The following is a 26,884-nucleotide window of genomic DNA, read 5'->3' on the forward strand; positions in this document are numbered from 1 at the left end:
ATAGTAGTCATTAAATCAACTTATATTATCCAGTTTCCTTTAGCACTGATTTGACACGTGGAGAAAGTTTGTATAAAATATCAAAGAAATTCAGACAAGAACATTAATTACATTCTTTTGGACTTTTTCTAAATTTTTGATTTGTTGCATTAAGAAAGGATTTTAATTCTGATAAATGATTTGAAAAATATGTAGTTAATAAAAAGTTTAGGAATATGTTGTTTCTTATACAAAAACATAAGGGTTAAACAAAAACATTAAACATTAGTTCCCTGCCTTATTTAATATAGAAAATTTTAAGATAGTGGTAATAAGTTAGACTGGGTAAATTTGGCACTGTCTTGGAGGAAATAATTGTCTTTAAATTTCAGACATGGAAGAAAGGAGATGATAAACGAAACAATAGCACCATAACTGTTTCCTTACCTATTCTAAATACACTATATACCAGCGAAGGGGCAAGTGATGTTTTGGTCATAGTCGACCCTGCCCTGATTTTAGAATACCATATTACAATTGAACATTGCCATAATTTTGCTTCTGTAAGTTTTCAGATATTATACCAAAAGTATAATAATCCTGAATCTCAATTACACAGCGCACATTAAGAGAGAAAATAGCTACACCTTGGAATGGTAGCATACAGTTCCCCCAACATGGAAAATGAATGGAAATTATGTCAATGTGAAGCCGCAAACTCCACCAAATGAGAATATTGTTCATCCACATAAGACTTTACCTTGAAGTTTGGAGCATCACATCTTTTCTCATGTTTACTAAGTGGAGAAGTGTACTTGATACCAATCACAGTTGCTAAAGCTGAACCACATTTAACACAAAAAAATTAGTTTCTTCTGCATCTTGGATACAAAAAGCTGTAAACCTAAAATCCAAACAAAGAAGCACCTCAATTCCAACGACCAAAATCTATTATCATTATGAAATTTCAATGAATGTATAATAGAGCTCAATTTTACGAGTTTTTAGTTACAGAGCTAGTTCCAAAAACTACTTATTCGTATATTCTCACTTGGAGAAGCAGTCCGCACAAAGCAAAAACAAAATCGAAGGTCTTCATACAGAAATATATATAAACAAACCTCAGGAAGATGAGAGATTATGCACATGAGATGCTCATGGAAAATTATGTACTAAACAAATCTATCGAAGGAACGAAAATTATAAAAGATAGAAAGCTTATGACCAGAATATCACCTATGTCAAAAAGCTGTGATATGAGAGAAAGACATTCTACAAAATCCATCCTATTCCCAAAACAATAATACTCCAGATTTCACTTAACAACATTATGAATTCTTCCATAGAAAAGTGAAAAAGCCACATTGGATTCATCAGTATGCACACTACTAGAGATTTGCAATTATTAAATTGATGAAAACACTAGAATGTATATATTAAAAGAATAGCATTTTACAGACAGTTGTTGGCTAAAGATTTGATGATTAGATGGTGACTAAAACAGCAATTATCAAGATACAGAAACATGGATGCGACTCAATTTACCATAAAAAGACAGAGTAACATGTATAGAACCATCATTAAACTGTAAACACTCATTTACCATGACGATTTTGAAAGACTTCTGCAATAAAGCAAGCAAACAAACCATCATAAGTTTCAGAAAGCAGTTAGTCAGTGGCATGCATTACATGTCCGCCTTCATTCCTTGTGACTGCACGAGAAAAAATAAATAAATAATTTAACCAGTGGTCTTAACAAGATTGAAAGAGGCTTTGGAAGCAGTCCCCTAAATGCATCTGCTGGTCTATAACAAATGAATGAGTAACAAGTGGTCAGAGGTTCGAATCTCACAGACCAAAACGAGTAATGCTGAGAGGGGGATTGTTGGCAGTGTGCCAGCATCTCTTGTGGGATAATGCAATCAGATTAACCACGATCGCAACATGGCTTAGCCGCCTACTATGTCTTCTATAAGCCTAGTGGTTGTATCAAGCATTAACAGGTCGATCTTTTGGTGAAACGGCAACCCTAGCGCGGTAAACAAGGACCACTACCTACAATTTTGCATGAATGTTTTAATGCGTAGCCATAATAAGCTACTCCTATTTCAGTAGTGGAAAACATCTCCATCGCATCCACTTTGCTTTGTAAGCTCCTAAAATTGTGGGTAAGGTTGAAGATGGACCACATGCTTTCATGACATTAGGAGGTGATGAATACTTGCAGTTTGCTTGTGTAGACAATTAGCCAGCAAGTTCATTCAAATCCCTTGCATTTCTTTGTCAGGTCCTCAAGCCTCAATTTTTCCTAGAAAAATCTAATATAGAAGCATCTTTTCATTACTTGCTTTGAGAGGTTGTGAACTCTTTCAGTTTACAATTGTGAACATTTGAACAGTAACTTCATTAAAATCTCTTATAGTCTTCACATATTCTTGAGCCAATCGTTCTAGCAAAGTCCAGCAGGGCAGCATTTATATCAGACGAGAAGCTAGGAGTTGGTTTTATGCAGGCCAGAAGTTTGAGAATAGCTTAACAAATTCACAGCAGTGTGCAAGAAATATGTTCCTTGATGGATTGATTCATGAGTATGATTTATGACCTGGCTGTGAGAGTTTGAAGTTCTTTGGATGACGTAGGGTACAGAACGTAGTGCCATATGTCACCATGACCGGGTGGTTTGCACAAGAGTTTGATATGTAAATTCATGTGTACAATGCGAAATTGGGAGAAAAATGCAACATAAAACATACTAAGTGAATCACTTCCCCAACAGGCTCAAGAGGTGTCTAAGGCACTAATTGGGAACAAGATTTGTCCTTCACTATGTAATGTGATGAATGAAATGAGAATGATTACATGATTAAATAGATCTAACAGAAAAGTCACTAAAAAGTTGATCAAAACAAACTAATATAAACTGATACAGAGTTAAAACAAACAAATGGAAACCAGAAGACAAAATTGACCTACTCCTCGAATTTCAGTCAAAAATGGTAGGGAATGTGAAAAGGTCAATCTGTACCAGGAACAGCAAAACCCAAACTCTACCCAGGGATGGAGAGAATTGATCTGTTCTTGGCACTTTCAGATGAAATTTTCACAGAATCTGCAACTGTTCCTGCACAGCTCAGATTCGAAATCGTAGCCAGCAGGCCGATTCAGACCTCAGTATTTTTATTTTTGATGGGGTTGGTTTTTGACATTTTGTGTTTTCCATTGTTGATCTGAGCTGAGGAGTCATGGCCTCCACACCTTGCAGACATATCTGCAAGATGTGGAGACCAATTTAACAGTTATAGTTAAAAAATTAAAAATTAAAATTTAAGAGCTTCTAAAGATATTAGTTTAAAATTCAATTTAAAAACTAAACTCAAAAACTATAAACTTACAGTTCTAAGTGTAAACTTGAACAATATTCATGAGTTCTCTGCTTACTCACAATTTCTGAGTTTTTATATTATTTTTGAGCTCCAACTTTTTACAGAACTATAAGTGTAAACATTAGTTCTGAGTTCTAAGTTGTTACAGGTCCGATTTTTGACTTTGCTAATCTTTAAAATAAAAAATTGTTCAAGTAAAAAAATTGATTTGTAGGGAAAGATACCTGTTGGGGAAAGATTGTGATTGTATTTGTGGGAATAAATGTTCAGGTGGAATAGCTACATATTGTCAAAACAAATGGCAAGGTTGTTACACAATGGTGAGGACTCATTTCTTTAATATACCTGGCAAAGCTGTTGACCCTTGTGAAAAGGTGGCAGTATGTCCCAAGGCTGCGAAGGATCAAGAAAGGGTTGATCAGAGAATATATCAAAATCTTAGCTCCTCTCATGCTTCAACAGCAAGGGCACCTACTAGCAACATGGTTGAAACTCAATTTCTGAATAGACAAACAATAGAGACAGATGCATCTTCTAGAAGGATGTGGCAACACAGCATTCACAATCATAAATGAGACCACACATTGGCAGCTCAAACCCCATTTAAAGGCTTTTTGATATGCAAGGCCAAGAAGTAGTTGATGCAGCGAATGTGCGGTTATATTGTGTAAATGGAATGCTATTTAATATTGTCCATTCACCTTTCTTTACAGAAATGGTCCAAGCTATCAATGTAAAAGAACAAGAAGAAGCTGGTAGATTGGTTAAAAGATAAAGCAAACTTCTGTTTGTCCATCTAGAATTTTAAAAAAATAGGAGTTACCCACTGAAACAGTGGCAACCTTCAAACATACATTCTTCCCTATACCAGAAGTGGGAGATGAAGAAGTAGAAATTAGTGCCCACGAAAGTGGTCCATTGGACACGACATTTATAATGTAGGCAAGAGACATTATTGACGAAGCCATTAGATGTTACCTCTATGTCCATGGTCTCCCTTTCAACTTGGTGTGATCACCATATTGGAAGGAGATGGTGATAGCCATCAGTATTGCACCAATTGGTTACACAAGTCCTAAGCATGAAAAGGTGTGTACTACCATATTGTCAAAATAGAGGACTTCTATAGAGAAATCTCTTTAACCAAATAGTGATTCTTGGACTACTTCGAGCGTCTCTATTGCTTTCAATCAATGGAAAGATACTTGAAACTGTCCATTAATTAATGTTATTCCAATGTGCCCCAAAGGGGCAATGTTTTTTTAAGCAGTTGATTGAGAAGAAGAAGTGAATGATGCATAGTTCAGTTCCAGAATTTTCATTGAGTGCATAGAGATGGTAAGTAGTGATAATGTGGTCTGGGCAAAAAATGCAAAAAATTGTAAGCATGTAGGTGATTCCGTTAAGGAACAAGCAGATCCAGATGTTTCTGATAGACCCCCCTTATGTCACAATCAATATTTAGCCTTTCCAAAAAAATTGGAGTTGTTGAAGGTAAAATGTACTTACTAATGTTAAATTATTTATTTCATTTTATAAATTTTATGTCATGTTCGACTATCAATTTGTCTATAAATTTTCTTAGTATTTATTGACATATTGTTATTAACTTACTTAGAGTGTTGAGATCCAATTTGAATCTCACATAATTGTTATGAGATGACTTCTCAAGGTGCAAGAGGCATTGGACCAAATTGTTATTTCCGACCAATAGGGTGTACGGAAGGCTTCAAATTCAGAGAACGCCCAAAAGGTCAAGACTGTTTTTACATGACAGTTGGTGGGCTTGTGTGTAAAATGTATTGAATTCCATTGAGCCTATAATGACTACGCTCTAATTAGTTGATACGAATGCACCTTATTTGGGGGATGTCTCTAATGGAATGGACGCAATGGTAGAGAAGTTAAAAATTGCAATACAACAACATGAGAATGACCCCATAGAAAATGACACCTTATGCAATAAGTTGGAACCAATCATTCATCACCTTTGGGAATAGATGACCACCCCATTGCACCTCCTTGCATATGCCCTATCTTTGAGGTACCACTTTCTACGTCAAAGAGAGTAGCATCATATACATATGACAAAGCTGCTAATGGGTACATGAAAGTTTTTGAAAGACTCTTCCCATATAAAGAAGTAAGAATAAAATTTGGGTTGTTCTCCTCAAGAAGAAATTACAACCATACAACTATTTATGACCAAAACGACATGGAAGCTATCATATGATGGTACCTCTTGTTACAAGCAAGGGTTGTCATTTCACCAAAAGATCAACCTGTCAATGCCCGATACAACCACTAGACTTATAGAACATAACAAGTAGTTAAGCCATGTCATGAATCCTAATGGGGAATGTTAGTAGTTAGTCCAACAATCCGCTTCTAAATGTTACCAAAGGAGATTTCAATCTGTGACCAAGTTCTGATACCTCTTGTTACAAGCTAGGGTTGTCATTACACCAAAAGATCAACCTATCAATGCCCAATACAACCACTAGACTTATAGAACACAACAGGCAGTTAAGCCATGTCACAGATCTTGAAGGGGAATGTTAGCAATTAGTCCAATGCCTCTATGGTCAATTATTTAAGTATCTACGGCCTCTTGCAATCAAGAACCTCTAACAAGTAAGTTTGTTTGTCTTCTTACCACTTGTATTCTATAGTCAGTACTTAACATTAATTATTTTACTTTACATTTTTGTTTTTGTCAACATTGTCCAGGTTGAAAGTTCTTCTATTACCGAAGACTTTTATCGACTCAATGAAGCATAAACAATTGGGCTCAAAAAAAGCTAAAGACTTGGTTATATTTATTGCAACATACAACTTATGTGACATAAGGATCCAATCTACAAGGATGGGGCAGCAAAGCATTAGGATGTAGCCCTGATTGTGCCAACTTAGATGTAACCATTGAGGATCAAATTGGACTCGCAACACATTAATATGATAATTGCATCCCGACACATGGTGAATCTAGTGCAAGTGTAATGTTCCCGTCATTAAATAAATAAATTATTAAAACCTTTGTTTATGGGCCATTTGGTTTAGCATATCTTGAACCCATTTTTATTTTTACTTTTTCATAGGTGTTTGTCATGTCTTCTATTGGCACTTAGTTTCTCCCTCAACGAGGTATTTATGTCCACGAGGTTGAGTTGTTTAAATATGTGATTTGGATTATTTCTTTGTACAACAAATTCCTATTGGAATTTTCTATTGTTCGCTATTTCGGATGTGAAATATCTTCCCTACTTCGCTTTCCAATTTTGGTGGAATTCAACCCTCGCCTTATTCTGTTCATGTACTAGTTTGCTTCGGATCCAGCACATCTAGAGCGTCATCTTTGTTTACAACTATATTTATTGATTGGTATCAATTAGTTATTCTAACCAATATTATTTGGCATTCATCATGTCTATAATTATCTAGAGTTATATTGTTTTGGGACATTCAAGTCGTTGATGGACTATGTATATAGTCAAAATTAGCAAACTTGTCATGAACACAACCCTACACACGAATTACAACTCATACGGCTTCCTCTTGTTGCCATCATACACCCTATGCTCTTCACCATACTACTCATAGTCAAATTTGTACAAGCTTACTCAACATTGAACGACACTACATTTTACCTCTACCATACATCTTTGCATCATATGGTATCTCATCCTCACCATACAACCTTGCCTTGGCACACCATATGCCAGGACAATGTCCCTACACCATTCACCAATCTTATTATATGTCCATCCCTGCTCAATGTACACCACAAGACATCTTTACCATACGAACAACTCCAACAACATTCACAGCACCGTATGACTCATGTTGCTACCCTATGAACTCTCTATCGTACGTCCTAAGTTGAGTTTGGGAATTGCATTCAGAGATTGCTTTTCTACATATTTTCTAGTTCTGAAACATTATAGCAAGTGGTAGCCCTTAAACACTATAATCAAGATTCATTGTGAGACTAGATTAAGACAGTTGATCCTAGCAACATTTTTCACCATGGTTTTTCTCATCTTGAGTTTCCACGTATTTCTATGTACTGACATCATTGTGTGATTTTCTCTCTTATCATTCTTTCTATTACGATTTATGCTTATCAAAGTTTAAATCATTTGAGAATTAAACATTTATATTAACTTTCATTGGTTCAGATTACACATGCACATTGATGTTTCTAAATCAATTGTCTACACCAATATAATAGTTAGCACTCAACTATATAACCATGTGATAATATTGAGGTGTCACATGGCACATGGAATTGAAGCAATGCACTCCATGAATGAGACTTTATATGTTAGCATCACATATATTGACTTTGTGTGAACCATCATAGTCCTTTCTTATGTGATCACACAAAATCATCATGTCATCTTTTAGAAAGTGTATCTCTCTTTTTGTGATAATCAAGTCTTTAAACATATATTCAAGTCAAACTACACCCGAAAATATTAAATCAATGTTTAAGCAATTAGACTCACTCTTTTGCCTAGAGGGAATCTATATTCAACTTGAATTGTACATTGATAATTTCAATTATATAAAAGTGTTTTTGACATCTTGGTGCTCATTTGGGTGCCCAGTTTCAAGTCTCCAGAGCTATCCTGTTGAACAAGGGAGGCACCACAGCTTTATGTGTCAATGGAGTTCTTGATAAGTTTCTCATCCCTTTGGATCAAATGACTAGAACTTCTGAATAGTTTCTCATCCCTTTGGTTCATAGGATTCAATACGTTTGCTCCATTTTTGTTATAAAGGCATAAGATGGTCAAATAATTTTATAGTGGCATCCCCTTTCATTTTTTTATTGTTGGTGGGTTGTACTTCGACCAAGAAAGGCAGTGATACAAGACTTTAACCTTATTGATGTTTTCCAAGAATCAGCGAGTATACTCTTCATAGAGTATTGCAAGTTTTGCGGACCATACAACTTGAATAGTTGTATGATCTCAAATGGCAATGACGCTTCTTTTTCTTGGTAGGGCATATTCTCCCAGAGACTTTGCTTACTTGATGATGGCTAGGGAGTTCTGGTCAATCTTTCATATGAAAAGCCATGCCTTTTCAAGATCATGAATAGTCTTCAGTGTTGGCTAATGGAAAACCATGTGCAAGTTCTAAAGAGTTCTTTCTTGTGTAAACAAAGAGTTATCATATTGCATATGAAGAGACCATGCGCGGATATTGAAGATTCAAGACAATGAAAGGTCAAGTCAACAAAGGGGTCTTCACTTTCCAACAGCAAGATAATGAAGAGTCAAGGCAATTTTATATATTCTTCAGGAGAAATTCATATGAGATTGATATTGATATTGATATCTTGTGTTTCTGAGTATCACTTCAATTGGAACCTTGTGTTTGGGCATATTGTATTTCTAACACCTTATTCATCAATAAAGTGATGTATTTATGACTGGATTTTTCTCACTCAAGTAAGAGGGTTTTCCCAAGATAAATTGTTGTCTTAGTGTTCATTATTTGTTTTCATTGTTTATCTTCATTTCTAGGATTAAAAGTTGACAACAATTATGTAATAACCCCAACCAGTTATAACTTCATCAACCACAAATTCTTCTCTAATTCACTTATTTGACATTTTGTCAAAGACTCTGCAAGCAAGCTCCTATACCACTGTAAAATCTTGTGCAATTCTAATTTTTATTTTCTAATTGCTAACTTGAGAATTTCATCAAACACTTTGCACACAAGGGATATATATATTGCAAATCTAAAGTCTGATTACTTTATAAATACCAAACTTTAATTGAGACACTTGCAAAACTCCAAACAGCCAACAACAAATGTTTTTTGGATTTTTTTTGAAACATAGAGCATTGACTATAAATGAGAAAATATGCATCTATATCAATAAGACGTTAGGGCAACAATTCTGATGTAAAACTCCGATACAAATCAGATTACAGATGATCTTTAAATTCTTCACATGCCCTAAACTATACAAATCTAACCTTCATGCATTACAAATGAAATAGATAGGAACTTGGAAAACTGCTCAAGGGAATCTAGATTTTTCTGTAGCAAGTTCCTGTAGCAGCAATGACACTGTAGCGACGGAACTGTAGCAGCGTCATTGTAACAAGTTACTGTAGCAACGGTACTGTAGCAAAGATATTGTAGCAACGGTACTATAGCAAGTTATAGTAGAAAAGTTCCTGTAGCAATATCCAACTTATTCCTTCTCCACAAATCTGGCCCTAGGCCACAAATTTGGCACAATGAAAAGACTGATTTGTCTTCTCCAACAATCGCAACCCTTCGAAAGATATTTCACCACCTCAGTTATGCAAATCAGTGGAAGTGTTTGTTCCCAACGATCAACGTAACAACTGCAGAAACCCTTGGCTCCACAAGCTATCCAGAAGAGTAGATGACAACACATTTGATGCCAAAACAATGAAGTTGTCCTCCCTATTTATTCTTTTCCTCCAATAGATGGACCTCCTTCTAGAAGAAATAAAATAATATTAAATTCCTCCTTCTAGAAGATTCTCCTAATTTACTTATTTAACTTGAGTCATTTTTAATTAAATTAATTAAATATAAAGTCATCTTTTAATTTTAATTTATTTAATGACTTTATAAGAAATTAATTTAATCAATTTCTCCACTTAGCCTTCAGAGAATGTAAAGGCTAAGAACTCCACTGAGATGCTAAAAAGATAGAGGATATTACAGTCCGCCCCTCTTGAAATTGCTTGTCCCCAAGCAATCTCGACTTTGGATGCTGCAAAATTTCTTCACTCTCCCAAGTGGCATCCTCTACTGACAAGTCCTTCCACTTCACCAAGTACTCCCTTATAGTACATCTCAAATTCCTCTCCCTAAACTCAATGATAGCCTCTAGTACTTAAAAAATTTCCACTCATCGTCCAAGTGTGGAAGCACTGTAGAAGGAACAATATGGTGTCCTAACGTCTTTTTGAGACGCGACACATGAAAAATATTATGGACTCTGCTCTTTGCCGGCAAATACAACTCGTAAGCCACCTCTCCAACTCTCTTGATCACCCTAAAAGGCCCATAATAATGTGGTTTAAGTTTTTCGGCACCACTCTTCTTGAGAATGAACTAGTGGTAAGGCTGCAGCATCAGAAATACCATATCACCTACCTCAAAAGTCCGCTCAATCCTCTTCTGATCAACATATAGCTTCTGTTGATTATGTGCCTTGGCGGTATTATCCTTAAGAGCCTTCACATGTCCTGGCTCTCCTATAAGAAGTCTCCAACACTGGGCACTCTACTATCTGATAGCAACAAAACCATGAAATTGAGTGCCTCATATCCATATAATGTCATGAATGGTGACATCTGGATAGACATGTGATAAGTGGAATTTTAACAATATTCACATAGATATATCCACTTAACCCAAGCCTTTTGTTGCCCTGCTATGTAATTCCTGAGGTATCCATCCACCCATTTGTTCACTATCTTTATCTGACCATCTATCTAGGGGCTGAAGCTAGTACTTAGAGTGAGCTCTGTCCCACACAATTTGAACAACTCCTACCAGAAGTGGCTCATAAACCTGATTTCCCTATCACTAACAATGCTTCGAGGTAAACCATGCAACCTAAATACCTCTTTGAAGAATAAATCAGCCACCCCTGTAGTAGTGTATATAGTGTTGATTGGGAAGAAGTGGGAAAATTTTGTAGGCCGATCAACAACATATATATAGTCTCTACCCTGGGCTCTCGGCAGTCTTCTGACAAAATCCATGGATAAACACTCTCACTTCCTGTCAAGAATCAACAGAGGCTTAAGTAAGTCGGCTAGGTAAGAGTGCTTTTGTTTATTCTGTTGGCAAGTAGGACCCTCTCTAACATATTGCAACACCTCATCTTTGAGCCCTTCCAAAAAAAAATGCTCACGAATCTGCCAGTAGATTTTGAAAAAACTTGGATGTCCTGTCATAAGTGAGTCATGATAACTCTCAACACCATCCTCTTAACCTTTGACCCTAGCACCAAATAAATGCGCCTTTTGTAAATGATAATCTCATTCACAAGGGTGAAATCACTATTCTAGATCGATCCATCTATGAATCCCAATGCCCGTGTATCCTTTGCATACTCTGCAAGGATCAAATGTCTCCAACCCTTTGATATATTTGTCATCAAGCTCAAGTGGGATCTTTCTGACAAGGCATCTGCTACTACATTCTGTGTCCCCTTGAAATAGGTAATATCAAAATCATATGCTTGTAATTTACTTACCCATTTCTCTTGCCTGGCATTAAGGTATTGTTGCCCTAGGAAATGTTTCAAGCTATTGTGGTCGGTTTGTATGCTGAATTTTCTACCCACTAAATGCTGCTTGAATTTGGCCAAAACATACATTATGGCCAACATTTCCTTATCATAAATGTTGAAGCTCCTCTCAAGCCCCCTAAGCTTCCTACTCTCATAAGCAATCGAGTGTTTGTCCTACATAAGCACCGCTTTGACACCTTCGCTAGATGCATCACAGTGCAATTCAAAAGGTTTGCTAAAATCTAGTAATGTTAGCCCTAGACAAGAAGTCGACTCCTTGAATTTATCAAAACATTCTTCTGCCTCAAGAGTCCATAAGAAAGCCCCCTTTCTCATCAAGTCCATCAAGGGTGTTGCATGCCTTGAATATCCACTAACAAACCTCCTATAGAACCCACACAACCCCAAAAATCCTCTCAGCTGTGTCAGGTTCACTGGAGTAAGCCACTCAATAATAACACGAATCTTTTTATGATCCATGTGTACTCCCTGAGCACTAATAATGTGACCCAGATATAATAACTCTGATATACCCAAATCACATTTGGACTCCTTTGCATACAAGGACTCCCTACTCAGAATGCTCAACACAGTGTCTAAGTGTCACACATGCTCATCCCATGTGCTACTATACACCAGGATGTCACCAAAGAAGACTAACACAAATTTCCTCAATTGATGCTGAAAAACCCTGTTCATTGTGGACTGAAAAGTAATTGGAGAATTCGTTAGCCCAAATGGCATAACTACAAACTCAAAATGGCCACAATGACATCTAAATGTCGTCTTCTCTATATCCTACTCTCTAACCCCGGTATGATGATAGCCTAATCTCATATCAATTTTGGAGAAGAAACATGCTCTATGTAGCTCATCTAATAACTCATCAATCTGTGGCATGGGGTACCTATTTTTGATAGTCTTCTTGTTTAGGACCCTGTAATCTATGCACATTCTAAGAGTACCATCCTTCTTCTTCACCAAAACCATAGAAGAAGCGAAAAGTAACTTACTTGGTCTAATGTGCCCCATAGCAAGTAGTTCCTTGATGGTTTTCTCAATCTCATCCTTCAATCTCTTTGGATGCCTATAGGGTGTGATCGTGATGGGTTTCGCACCCTCCTCTAACTCAATAATACGCTCAATACCTCTATCTGGAGATCTACCTAGTACTATTTCACTAAAAACCTTGTAGTGCTTGATTCTCAATTCCTATATGTCCGGGTGATATTCTGATTTTTGCTGCCCATGTGATGAGATTAAAGTGCAACGGGCTGCCCACTCAACCTGATCATGTCTCAACAAGCTCTTCATGCGTCTACAAGACATCATCCTGAACCCACTGTCACGAATGGCCTTAAGTATATGGGTCTTCCCTTCTGATTGAAACCTCATCTTCATAGCTCTCAAATTGAGGGTGAACTCCCCTATATCATGAAACCAAGTCATGCCAAGAACTAAATTTGTATCACTAATGTTAACAACATAAAAATCTGTTTTAAAATCAAAGTTGTTGATCTTTACGGGCAGACCTGTAATCTTCCTGTCACATTTGAGGATGTAGCCATAAGCTACCTGCACCCTCAAAACCTCAAATTGCTCTGTCTGAATCCCACGCCTCTTGATCAATCTGGAATCAATAAAATTGTGAGTAGCACCTGTATCAAGCAAAGTAATAACTCGTTGACCAGCCAATATCCCTCTCTTCCTGAATGATCCCTCTTGTTGTACACTACTAAGATGGGCCTCCTTAAGTCTACCCTCAGTCTTCTCATCACCTATATCATCTGTGCCTTCTTTTTCTTCAATTGATTCCTCATTTTCAAATTGCTGGTCTGAATTTTCAGAATCAGAATTCTCATAATATGCCGACATAACCCTGTTTGTTTTCCCCTTTCGCCTCAAGGGACAGTCATGGTTCATGTCATAAGGTCCTTTATAATAAAAACAAAGTCTTTTCTTCCTTAAATCATTCATTGTCTCTTTATCCAAATGAGCAAATGATTTATCTTTATTTTCAGCCTTTGTTTTATTTGTCTCAGGTTTCTTGAAGAATGGTTTGTCTTTGCTAGATGATGCACCCTTTAACTGAAATTTATTTACTGGGGTTGCTTGTTCCATAGTTCTAGCCTTCTTAATTGCCTCTTGCAAATTGAATGGATCAAAGGTTTTTACCCAACCCTTCAATAATTCGGATAATCCCTCAATGAACAAAACAACCAATCTCCTAGCTGATATATCTTGCACCATAACGGATAGCCTCTAAAAGTCACTAATGAAATACTTCAATCCGCCTGTTTATTTCAACTGGGCCAACTCCCTGAAGTAGGCTTTTGGATCCTTCTTATCAAACCTCTCTACCAACCTATCCATGAAGTCCTGATATGAAATCACTAGGTTATGTTGAAGGGTTACCATCCCATGGTACCACCAATCATGTGCAGCTCCGTCTAAATGTAGTGTGGCATTATTTATTGCCTCCACTTTTGTCATAGGTCTCGGTGCTAAGAAGGTATCAAACTTGTGAATCCAAGCTGGCGTTGTCATTCTGCTACTCCCATCAAATGTAGTCAAGGAAATCTTCCCTGTAGCACGCTTTAATTCATTATCCTCGCCACGAGGTCTTCTATTCTGTCCGACTGCATGTTTATGTTCTCTTCTTTGGTTCACAAACCTCTTAAAAGTCATTCTCTCCCGTACATGCGGTGCCAATAATTCACATTCATCATTAGCAACCATAAGGATATCTGCAAATGTCTCATCCTGTATTGGTTCCTCTCTAACAAAAGTAGGACTTGTGGGCTTGTCTGCTGTTTTGTAAAGAGTTCTATGAGCTCTAGGTGATCCCACTACACTCCTGTTATCCCCTTGTTCCTAATTTCGTCTGTCCTGTGAGTTCATGGGCTCAACCATGGTGGTGAATGCCTGCAAAGCCTGAGCCATCTGCTCTTGTCCTGTAACCATTGCTCTAAAAAAATTCTTTGTTTCCTGATCCTCATTCCTCTTGTCTCTTGGTGGGCAACGCTCTTGCCTGTCACCCATGGTGTCTAGCTATCTATCAAAATCTTGTTCCCTGTCAAACAAAGCTCGCCTACGAGTGTAAAATCTGTGAAAGCCAACCCCAAGTGGCTGCATGTGATTGCTAAACCCTAAAGATGGAAGGATTTAGCTCTGATACCAATGTAATAACCCCGACTAGTTATAACTTTGTCAACCACAAATTCTTCTCTAATTGACTTGTTTAACATTTTGCCAAACACTTTGTAAGCAAGCTCTTATACCACTGTAAAATCCTGATTGCTAACTTGAGAATTTCGTCAAACACTTTGCACACAAAGGATATATATATAGCAGATCTAAAGCCTGATTATTTTATAAATGCCAAACTTTAATTGATACGCTTGCAAAACTCCAAACAACCGACAACAAATGTTTGTTGTATTTTTTTTTGAAACATAAAGCACTGACTATAAATGAGAAAATATGCATCTACATCAATAAGACATTAGGGAAACAATTATGATGGAAAACTTTGATACAAATTAGATTACAAATGATTTGTAATCTCTTCATATGCTCTAAAATATTCAAATCTAACCTCCATGCATTACAAATGAAATAGATATGAACCTTGAAAATTGCTCAAGGGAATCTGGATTTTTCTTTAGCAGGAATGACATTGTAGCGACAGCACTGTAGCAGCACCACTATAGCAACGACACTGTAGCAAAGTTACTATAACAGCGATACTGTAGCAGAGTTCTTGTAGCAATATCCAACTTATTCCTTCTGCACAAATTTGGCCCCAGGCCACAAATTCAACACAATGAAAACACTGACTTGTCTTCTCCAGCAGTCGCAACCCTTCAAAAGATATTTCACCACCTCAGTTATGCAAATCAATGGGAGTGTTCGTTCCCAACGATCAATGTAACGATTGCAGAAACACTTGGCTCCACAAGCTATCCGGAAGAGTAAATGACAACATATTCGATGCCCAACAATGAAGCTTCCCTCCCTATTTAGTCTTTTCCTCCAATAGATGGACCTCCTTCTAGAAGAAATAAAATAATATTAAATTCCTCCTTCTACAAGATTCTCTTAATTTATTTAACTTTAGTCACTTTTAATTAAATTAATTAAATATAATGTCACCTTTTAATTTTAATTTATTTAATGACTTTATAAGAAAATAATTTAATCAATTTCTCCTTATTTCTCCACTTAGCCTTCGGAAATTGTAAAGGCTAGGAACTCCATTGAGATGCTAAAAAGATGGGGACATTACAAATTAGATTTTCTTCATATGTAAGTTGGGAGTCCCTCTTGAACAGAATCTATGTTCTATTCTTTGATCTCTCAAAATCTTCCTAACCTAAATCCACCAACACCAATAGTTACCACTAAGAACTTTGTAAAATTGATTGCACTCTCATATTTTGCGTTGTCAATTCTCTATACAACTATTATGCACTCAGTATAGAAACTATCTCAACTATTATGATTATTGACATTTTATTTTAGTCTTAGACTTCGGAAGTTGCCCCATTGTAATGTCCCCTTTTCTAGCTCATTAATTCAGGATGTGTCATTAACCCTGTTTGCCTTGGTCTCATGTGCTAACTAGGACTTTGCAAGGAGAAGTGTGAAATTTGGCCTAGGCAACTACAGTTTCAGGCCAATCCGAGTTGATTTGGCAAGGTTTCCAAAATTTTACTATTTTATAGTAAGTCAATCAGGTTCAGTATTTTTGACATTTCCATATTGGACTTGAAACGTCTCGTCAAGACCTTTCCAAAGAGCAATCACACATTTCTTTTTGCCAAAAGATTAAATAGTTTATTAAGAAAGTGACTGTTAAAATTAAGTACAGATTAATGTCACTATTATTATTAAAGGGACTAATTAAAGCCTCCGGAAGAAGGATGAACAAGCAAGCTGGAAAAAATGAAGAGCCACATGGTGTGCTATAAAAGAACTTTCAGAGACACATTCTCTTCATGCTTGGATATATGATTTGATTTTATACTCTTGGAGAATTTGAAAGCTTCAGCTTTCAGCCAGTTTGAGGACGGATTCCCTTGAGCTTGGAGGCAGTGGACAGAAACCCGTTGTCTATTGGAGATATCATGCAGATCTTTCATTTGTGCTTAAAATCTTATTTCTTACTGTCCTTTTCTACTGTAGTTTATGTGTTTACGATTGGATCTTGTTATTGCTCTGCTGAAGGATTGAAATGAAATATTATTTTTACAATTTACGTTTCAGCGGGTTACTTTTAATTTGTGAATGAATTGGTAATCAATAGCATGCAAAATCTGTTGTTGAGGTTTGTTTTACATTCCGACAAATTTGAGGAAAAATATCTATCAAGGATATTAGACCCAAGTTATCTACTAATGATTTAAAGAGTTTTATCCATGGATACACAATCAAGCACTCATTTAAGGATAATCCATACAAATTACTCGCAGGTCACATGTACATAATTTTTCACATCTCTGCAAATTGAGAGTCTTCTAATTAATTACTGGCCACTTGTTCACATAATGCACACAATTTCATCCCAGTAAAGTTATAGATCTGTGTAAGCACCACTGCCATTCAAACAAGGTCTAAATATCTAGTTTTGACTTTTGCCTAGTCCTTTTGGACCTGCAAAATAGACCTCACAAGTCATGACAAAATGCAAGGGCATCTTTAGAGCAGTGACAAGCATCTCAGAGTAGCGGCAAAGTGCAAGGGAATTTTATTCATTCTTCCCATTAAATGTGTTTCAAGTTTCAACCTTCCTGACTTCACCCACGTAGGCTGCAAAAGTATCCCAGACAAAATCCAAGACCATTTTTTAGCCCCCTATCTTACCGACAGGGGACATGGACCAACACAGAAACTGGGTATGTAGTGCACCTGATAAGAGGCTAAAATGGAAATGCATCTTATTTAGCTTGAAATATGCAGTTAGAGTAATCCACAAATTCAATAAAGAAAAAGTTGCTTTGAGAAAAAGAATATCTACTACTTTTACAAATCTATTATCAAATGCATGGCTATCAAACTGAAGAATTCAAGCAAACAAAAAATAATGTTACAATATATTATATTCCTAAAGAATCAGGAACTAATTTAGGACTACTAAATAAACCAGAATATGGTAAATGTAATAACAAAGGAAGAATCCTTACTATTGTGTATACGTCCATACAAGAACCTCTCCCCTCTCCAGAATTCTAAAGGTCTTGATCTGATTCGTGTACTGCGCCTCACACCACTTTTCCATAGAGTACCGGCCCCTGAAGATCCCAAAAACATTACATTAAGCATGTGTCAATTGAAAATATGAACACCTAGTCTAGCACACAGCAAGTAAAGGTAATTTAAAACTCTAGCTATCTAAAAAGCCATTATAAATTGTTTGCACTAAAAAAAAACTTGTCACTAAGAAAACTATCCTAGCCTCAATTATAGAGCTGTGTACTGATTACAAAGTAAAGTACCAGCGAGACTTTGTCGACGTTGATAATCAGACTTCTTATTTTTCCTCTTCATAGGCACTATCTCATTTGATATGACTGTATCTTTCCCATGAGCATCACGACCACTTGCTTTTAAGTTATTTTTGGATTGTGTCTTTGCCTAGAGAAAGCATAACATTAGCATGTACTCAAATACAATAAAAGAAACAGTTCCAAAAAAACCATTAAAATAAAATTTGAACTACAAAAACTATAAAAGCTGTTATATGACTCTTTTGCCACATGCATCATTTCAGAACTTTAAAAGGACAAGGAAAACTTAAGTGGATATTGATCATTTGAGAGTAAAATCTTAGTGATGCCATCTAAACCCAACAGATTTTGATATATAACTATCCTAACAAGTAACAATAGCATAAATGTATCGAAGCATGAACCTATCAGATTTTAATTTTCATAGAAAACAATCCAAAATAACTACACTTTTTGGTGAAGGAACAAAGCTATTGAACTGCCCTCAAACACTATAAATTTACTGCAACACCACTTTTTAATGCTCTGTGGGATATTGATAGTCTAACTGGATCTATTGTTTTTTATGAAAATCATGCTAAATTTAACAACAGAATAATATAAAAGTTCAAATTGAATTGTAGATCTTTGGAATGAAGGAGAACCAATTGAGAATCAAAGGAGTATAATCAAAAGAGCCTAATGGGATGTCCCACAAGGGTTAGAATAGAATATAACTCAGATATAAAGAAAGAAAAATGAGGACTATTTGAGGATTACAGAAGGTGTAAAATTGGCAGTTGTTACCATTAACACATCATGATTCCAACTTCTTGATGTAAAAATTATATATAAAGAAAAATTATGCCAAAGCATCTGGGTCCATGCACAATTCTATCACCCAAAAACAATGATTGTTGAGTTTTGTGGGCTTCCAAATTTTGGTTTGGGCCAACATGGGAAGAATTCTGTACTTTTCTTACTGTTTCATATTGGATATGGTACAGAGGAGGAATCTGCCTTGTCTTCCTGCTGGCAACCACCTAAAGAATTTTTAAATTCAGCATTCAAGTTATCATAATTTTCAACTGGATACAAGAAAAGGATGGTCAGTTACAATTTTCTGACACGGCCATTACCATTTGATTATATTTGCAACTTTATAAATTTTATAATATAAATATTTCAAATTTCAAATTCCCTATATTTTACTTATATAGTCATCCCCTGCTGTCCCCAAAAACATGTCCCATTGTCTCCCATACCGGAAACTCAGCAAAACACAGATGGTTAGGACAAGATCAACAAGCCCCTAACATAAACCATATAAGTGGGATGCAAGAGTTATTCCCTAGATCTTAGATGAAGACTAATATGGAATCCTACCCACATGGCTGGTCAAACGAAAACTTTGACTAAGCCTCAAAAAGAAATCTTGAATGCCAAATGTACAATATGTTATAATAGATGAGAGAGGACAAATCCACCGTGTAAAGCAAGGATCCTGCCCGGATCTGCACGAATCCTCAAAGATCATGTGCGAATCCTCACGGATCAACAAGTTTAAGTGAGTCTAAGTTATTTAATATGACTTTTTTAAATATATATTTTTTTAGTTTCTAGTGCTAAAATGACCCTTTTATGCATTATATATACTAAAAACTGAGAGAAATATATATATATATATATATATATATATATATATATATATATATATATATTTTCACAAATCTCAATTGGGAAAAAAAAAATCATGAATCCACGAATCCTATTCACATGCCCGAATCAGATTCGTATCCCAAATCGGTAACTAAGCATATAATGAAAGCAGCTTCAAAGAAACTCAGAAGGGGCAAATACTGAGGTTTAATCTTGTTGGAAAACAGATTTGTCACTCCGATTGTTTCTCTACAACTGATAATGTTTGCCCAAAGAGCAGTGACAACTGCACCTGTAGTAGGAGAGATTGCAATCACCCCCTATGTTTCAGAAGGCCAACTCTCTCTTATTATGTGGGTATTTGTATCTTTTGGGTTATTCTCACTTGAAATAACAACTTTATTCGTATAATGTTAAAACTTTATTCAGAAGTTTCACAAGCTCCTTTATTTATCAATCAAGATAAAAACTGAAATACCAGAGTCATGCACCTACATCAGACTCCCAGGGAACAAAAATTTGTTCATGGACTCCTAGCCATGAGGTCCTCAAAATTGACACCATACTTGAATAGAACAAAAATTGCCATCCATGTCGAATCTTCAAGTAGATGCCCTTTCTATTTGACCAAGTATCCAAATGTTCCTTACCTCTAGATTCGTGTCCAAAATTAACTCGAGTTGCTTTGATGTTGCTTTGGGCAATTGTTGCTCCCATTCGATGACTTTTTCTTGACCTATTACATTGACCTGGATTGGTTGCCCCTTACCCTTACAAGGGTATAAATCTGCAATGTTCAAGATACGAGAAATACGATTGCACTTCGAAAGTTCTATCTCATATGCACTATTAGAGAACCTTCATAACAAGGGCCAGTTTTCTATTCTTTCAACTTGTTCTATTCGCCTCTTGAGAACCTTTCTTTTTTGAGTTGGGACCAGATCTCCAACATCAAAATTAACTTATATACTTTTAATATCATCGTTCTTCTTGTACTTTACAGTAACCTCCTCAAGTATCCTTTTCACCTATTCATGCAAATCTTGTATTGCACTTGGAAAAATCGTCACCATCAACGCTCCTCGCCTCCATTTGTCCTGAATTCCTATCTCGTATACTAGTCTAGGATACATACCATACATGATCTAAAAGGGATTCATAAATGTACGTCTGTTACGAGAATCATTACATGCAAACTTAGCTTGTGCAAGCACCTAGTCCCACTGTTTAGTATGCATATACGCTAAGCTTTGCGAGACATTTATGTTAGAAAATAAAGTCAACCAAGATAATTGAGAGGGGGGACGTGAATCAGTTATCAAACCAATATAACTTTTATCAACCTTAATGGATCTTAACCATGTGATTAATAGCAACAATAACCATAACAAGATGCACATACACAATAACACCAAATATGTTAACTAGGGAAACCCTTGATCAGAGAGAAAACCCAGGTGGGTATGGTAACCACAAAATGATGTAATAATATGAAAATTCCTTGTATAATGATGGACTCTGTTAAGAGCCAATGAATTACATTCAATACATATCAATCCCTGTTAGGAGATCCCAACCCTATTAGGAGTTATGCCAACCCTATTAAGAGTTTTAGAATGCAGATGGATCCACTGCCCAAACAAGTTCAGGGGCAAGACCACCAAACTCACAGTCAAACTCACCTCTGTATTATTACTTTCAAAATAATAGAAATGCAAACGATCTTCAACAATTCAAACTCTTGCTTTGTCCTCTTACTGTGCCAATATCACACCAAATACCCTCCAGATCTCAATACCAAATCTCCAAACTCACATCACAATGATCCCTTTGATCGCTTGCTCGTGTTTACCAACTTCGCATATCCAATACGAATTCGCTTACAACTCATACACTTACATTCTACATCACAAGGAAAATAACCTTCCTTTATACCATATCCTTGAAATAATTCATTCAGGCGGCCTTGAGGCTTTCCCAATTAATCATAATAAGACCTCATTAAAATAATATAAATCATTATATCTTTTCACAACTACAAAAAAATGTCAACTCACAGTCTTAATAAACTTTTCCCACTTGCAACCTTGGACCTTACACACTTGTTGATGTCATCATCAGGTTGTCTTTTATCACTGTCTAACTTCGTTCATCAAGATTCTATCCCTATTAGGAGATACAATCTGAACACCAAAATTCACTTCTCAAGTACTCTATCTGCACACTATCTTTTGTAAACCACAAATAACTTTCATATTTCTTCGACTTCCTACACGCGCACTTGTACACGTCATCAAGACACACTATAGAACATATCCTCAACTGCACTTGACCTCATCACCGATACTCTGTCTGTACAACCACGTTCTCTTTCTATTATTCTCTCAATCTTTATAGAAACAATACTATGTTGACATCAATGATGAACAGAGTCATGAATGCATCATGTCAATCTTCCAAATGTTCCAGCAATGCTTAGGATACTCCCCTAGAGGACACACTGTATCAGGACACACATCATCATGCGCGCTTATACATGTCATCAGGACATACTATAGAACATATCTTGAACTGCACTTGTCCTCATCACTGATACTCTGTCTGTACGAACTCGTTCTCCCTTTGCTATTCTCTTAATCTTTACAAAAACAATACTATGTTGACATCAATGACAACCACAGTCACGAATGCAACATGTCAATCTTCCAAATGTTTCAACAATGCTCAGGATACTCCCCATAAGGAGTACCATCAACATTCATGCTAACAATTTCCAAGGTTTTCATTTACCATATTTGTTTTCTCATCAACCTAAGCCTTGTGAGTTGAGCAAGAACTCAAATTAGTACTCAATTTCTTGCATAGAGTCCTCCAAAAGTAGCCTACAAATCTAATGTCTCAATCAAAGACAATACTCCTATGAAGTCCATGTAGTTTATCTCCTTGAAGAACACATTGGCAATATTTGTAGCATAACTTGTCTTTGTACATGGAATAAAATGAGCCATCTTAGAAAATTTGTCAACCATAACAAATATTGAATCATGTTCCTTCTAAGTTCTTGGTCGACCAAGTACAAAGTCCATATTGATTGAATCCCATGGTCTATTTGGCACTGGCAGTGGTTGATACACAACTACACTTTGGCTGCTCCCTTTGGCATGTTGGGATTATTTACACCTTTCCACAAACTTTTGAACATCATTACCAATACCTGACCAATAATAATGTGAGCTCAATTGAGCTAGTTTCTTGTTTTGTCTAAAATGCCTTGCTAAGCTGCCATTGTGCTTCTCCTTCAACAAGTTCTCTCTCATGGAACTTCTTGGAATGGTTGGCTCGCTTTGAAAGGTAGGCCCCCTTGTATCATGTACTCCACCCAACAACCTATGTCCCTACTAAGGGTTTTAAACAAGATTCATAAGCCTCCTTGAAGTCTCTATCTTCCTCATACATTTCTTTCTGATCATCAAATCTCTTACTTGAGACTCCGGCAAGATCAAACTCCTCCTGCTCAAAGCATCTGCAACTTTATTATATTGACTACTCTTGTGTTTGATGAGAAAAGTAAAGCTTTGCAAGAATTCAACCCATTTGACATGCCTTTGGCTCAACTTAGATTGACTATTAATGAATTGCAAAGAATGATTATTAGTGTACTAAATAAACTCCTTGGGCATGAGATAATGCCTCCATTTTTTAAGGCTTGTATAAAGGCATCAAACTCCTGATAATATGTTGAATTACTCTTCATTGTATTAGAATATTTCCATCTTACAAAGCCTTTAGTTTATTAGGTAGTTTCTATTCCCATCTTTAGTTCACAATTGTTTCATTTAGAAACATCGTCTTTATAAATCTATAAAAGATGCTTTCATTTCCATTGTTTAATACAACTACAACAAAATCAATTTATCATAACATGGTATCAGAGCACGTCAATAGGATTTCTATAAAATTGGGCAATAAGGAAAATTAGAGCCTCTTTTGTTCTCGAATATTTTCCAAAACTTTTCTTTTTTATTTTTAGAAATAAAAATCACTAGAGGTATTTTATGGAACTTTTGTGGTATGTCTTCAAGGATTTTGTTCAAAATTGCAAACCTAGTTAAGGGTTTTGATCCTGCGAAGGTTTGTGTTGTCCAGTTTTGATTGATTTTTTGCCTCAAAAATCGTGTTTGGTTTTTTTACTTTTCTCCTTAAAAAACCGCACCTTTTTGCACTTTGTTTTGGGTAATCATGGTCATCTGCAAAGTTTGGAGGGTTTGTCGATTTTTCCTCAAAATCACACTAGTTGTTCTCAATGTTTGTCTTTGTCTTCAAAGAAGAGCAGCTTTGTTATCCAACATCAGCTTGGATATTTATGATGATTTCTGGTCGGATATTTTGTTGATTCTAGGAGGGTTAATGGTAGGCTCTTGTCAATTGTTGCAAAGCATTATGAAGAAGAGAGCACCATTCTCTGTTATTTTATGGGTGAATTTTGGCTTCTTGATCATTGACATTTTGCAATTCCAGGGAGAGGCTCAATAGCAGTAAAATGTTTTGAAAAAATTGTAACCAAAAGACAACAGTTAGACAATGACCATTAAGGGAGGTTATTAGAGTATTATAATGTTTCTTTAATGTTCATCTTAGTTAATCCTTAGTCTATTCGGTAGTTTCTATTTTTGTCTTTAGTTTACTATTGTTTCTTCGAGAAACATCGCCTTTGTAAATCTATATAAAGAGCTTTCATCTCCTTTGTTTAATACAACTACAACAACATTGATTTGCCATAACACTTTGCAACATTAAGCTTTTCGTTGAACTAAGCAATAGGCTTTTCATCTTGACTAAAGGTAGCGCCTATGGCAATCCCATTGGCACCACACTCAACTTGAAAAGGCCTAGTAAAATCAGCTAATAACAAGATAGGTTCTTCTATAATTTTCTTCTCAAGTATCTGGAAACTCTTATCAGCAGCTTCAATCCAATCAAATGTCCTTTTACCTCCTTTAAGGAAAAATCTTAAATAGAAAGAGCTTCATTTTTTTATTAAATGTTCAAAGAAAGCATCCCGAGCTCTGATGTCCTGTTTCAAAAATGTACATTCATAAGAATTAATTACAATAACAAAGCCTTCTTATATAGACAACAACTCAAAAGAAATAAAAACTTTCTAAAAGGTTGACAACAGGAAAGTTTCCATATTATTTAGAAACTAACTAAAACTAAAACTTGCCTTTAAGACAAAATATCTAAAATATCTAAATTTCTATATATCTAAATGACCATTAATATTAAATAATTTATTAGAACTAGCTAATTCCATGCTCAAAATAAATGCAATTTTATTTTCAAACTACTTTTAGGTTTATGTGTCATTTTTGTTAGTTCCAAATTTTGCCTAATGAAAAATTGCTCATATAGTCGTCGAGTTTTCATGCAAAATTAATTATGACCATGTGAAATGGTAAGATGGTTAATCGTTATAATTTCATGTGAAGATGACATGTTAGTTAATCGTTATGATATTATATTGTTATCTTGAAATATTGGAAAGTTGGTTACTCATTCATGGAAGTGAAATCGTAGTTAGTCGTTATGATGTTTTATGAACAATAACTTGTTATAGTGATTATGATTATTTGACGATTATGATATTATCGTGAAGAATTTATTTTCTTGGAGTATGTCGAAAGGGAGAAGCATTGCCAAAGAGGAATTGGGCAAGGGACACCACTTCACCTATGACTCGATAGATATGAATTCTAACCACCAAGGCTAAGGGGTAAACGGCTACGCAAGAAAGAGTATACTAGGGACTACACTGAGTGACCCGGTCAATAAATATGCATTATCAAAATGAACACTGAACACTTATTTGGATGATCTCAAAGCTTCATGTGATTTTGTTATGCCTTAATACTATAATACTATAGTATCTACATATGCTTGCATATATACATTCACACACACACACACACACACACACACGTATGTATACCTAAATTAGAATAAGACGTATGTATACGCCCACTTGATATAAGATGTGTATGCTAGATACCTTATTATAATATCGTTCACATACATACATACATATATATACGTGTGTACATACATACACAAGTATAGGTAGGTGGGGTATGATATTATTATATTAAGGTATTAGCATGCGGTAATTTTATTTTTTGGCAATAGCTTTAATATTCACTTGAGCAGCTATATTTCTATACTTCATTTCATCGACCTTATATTATTTCGATGGCCCCTTTAATATTAATGCCACATCGAGCCAACGGCCTTCTATCTTGTAATTCCTTGCCACCTTCACAATCTTGCTTGTAACTAAGCATGTAGCCAAAGGCAAAGATTATGGTGAGAAAGCTCATTCATAATACAACATTCTTCCCTATGAAAAAAAAGTCATTACCTGCAATCAGAATTTCTTCTCATTCTTGCTTTGCATTTATCTCTTCGAGTTCCACAAATGTATCCAACAGACACACAGTCCGCTATCACCATTCTACATTTAGATATTGCTTCCGCCTTCTTCATGCATTGAGTCGATCATAATTAGTATTTTCGGTGTTGAGCTTCCTACACCAGAGTGTCAACAGCTGATTGATACCTTAGTTGTTTTTCATAAGCATTCAATGATCGAGCATTCTAGCACTGCTTCAAGAATTATTTGAGCCATGCAAGGAGGAGCTCCAGCAAGGTCATGGAATCACCACTACTTAACTTTATGTTTTATTTGCAAAATGATATAGTGTGGCATAGTCGAAACCTACTTGGAAAGTTTAAGTAATGTTGCTAGAACCGATCAAGATATGATCCAATGTTCTCTTTCTTTATGCTTTTATCGTAAGAATGCTTTACAACTATAGCTTTTGCTCATATCAAAAATTCTCTTTTCAGAATCATCAATAACTGGAGAGTGGCTTATACATGGATGTCTGAAATATATTCCCTAAGATAAGAAGCCGCACCTTGTGAATCAACAATAGATTTCCCAGAAGTCAAAATTATCCTTTATAATGCCAAGGCCAGATCGACAGATGCATTGCTTGTAAATATAAATGC

The 26,884-nt window shown here is 35.9% G+C and overlaps 1 protein-coding gene across 4 annotated transcripts in view; it reads right to left on the reverse strand.

Moving 5' to 3' along the window:
* Positions 1–341: 341 nt before the first annotated feature.
* LOC149553169 (uncharacterized) overlaps positions 342–26,884 on the reverse strand; it is an 89,197-nt gene continuing 62,654 nt past the window's right edge. For all 4 annotated transcript variants that reach the window (XM_089788669.1, XM_089788667.1, XM_089788668.1 and 1 more), the window contains exons 9-11: positions 18,167–18,305; positions 17,855–17,962; positions 342–819 (exon numbers count right to left, since the gene is read on the reverse strand). In XM_089788669.1, coding sequence (XP_089644795.1) covers positions 680–819; positions 17,855–17,962; positions 18,167–18,305 — 387 coding nt within the window. In that variant the 3' untranslated portion in view covers positions 342–679. The remainder of the gene's footprint in view (positions 820–17,854; positions 17,963–18,166; positions 18,306–26,884) is intronic.

This window comes from Cupressus sempervirens, chromosome 6, assembly GCF_028749045.1.
Source record: "Cupressus sempervirens isolate cs-2001-9-10 chromosome 6, ASM2874904v1, whole genome shotgun sequence".
Classification (NCBI taxonomy): Eukaryota; Viridiplantae; Streptophyta; class Pinopsida; order Cupressales; family Cupressaceae; genus Cupressus; species Cupressus sempervirens.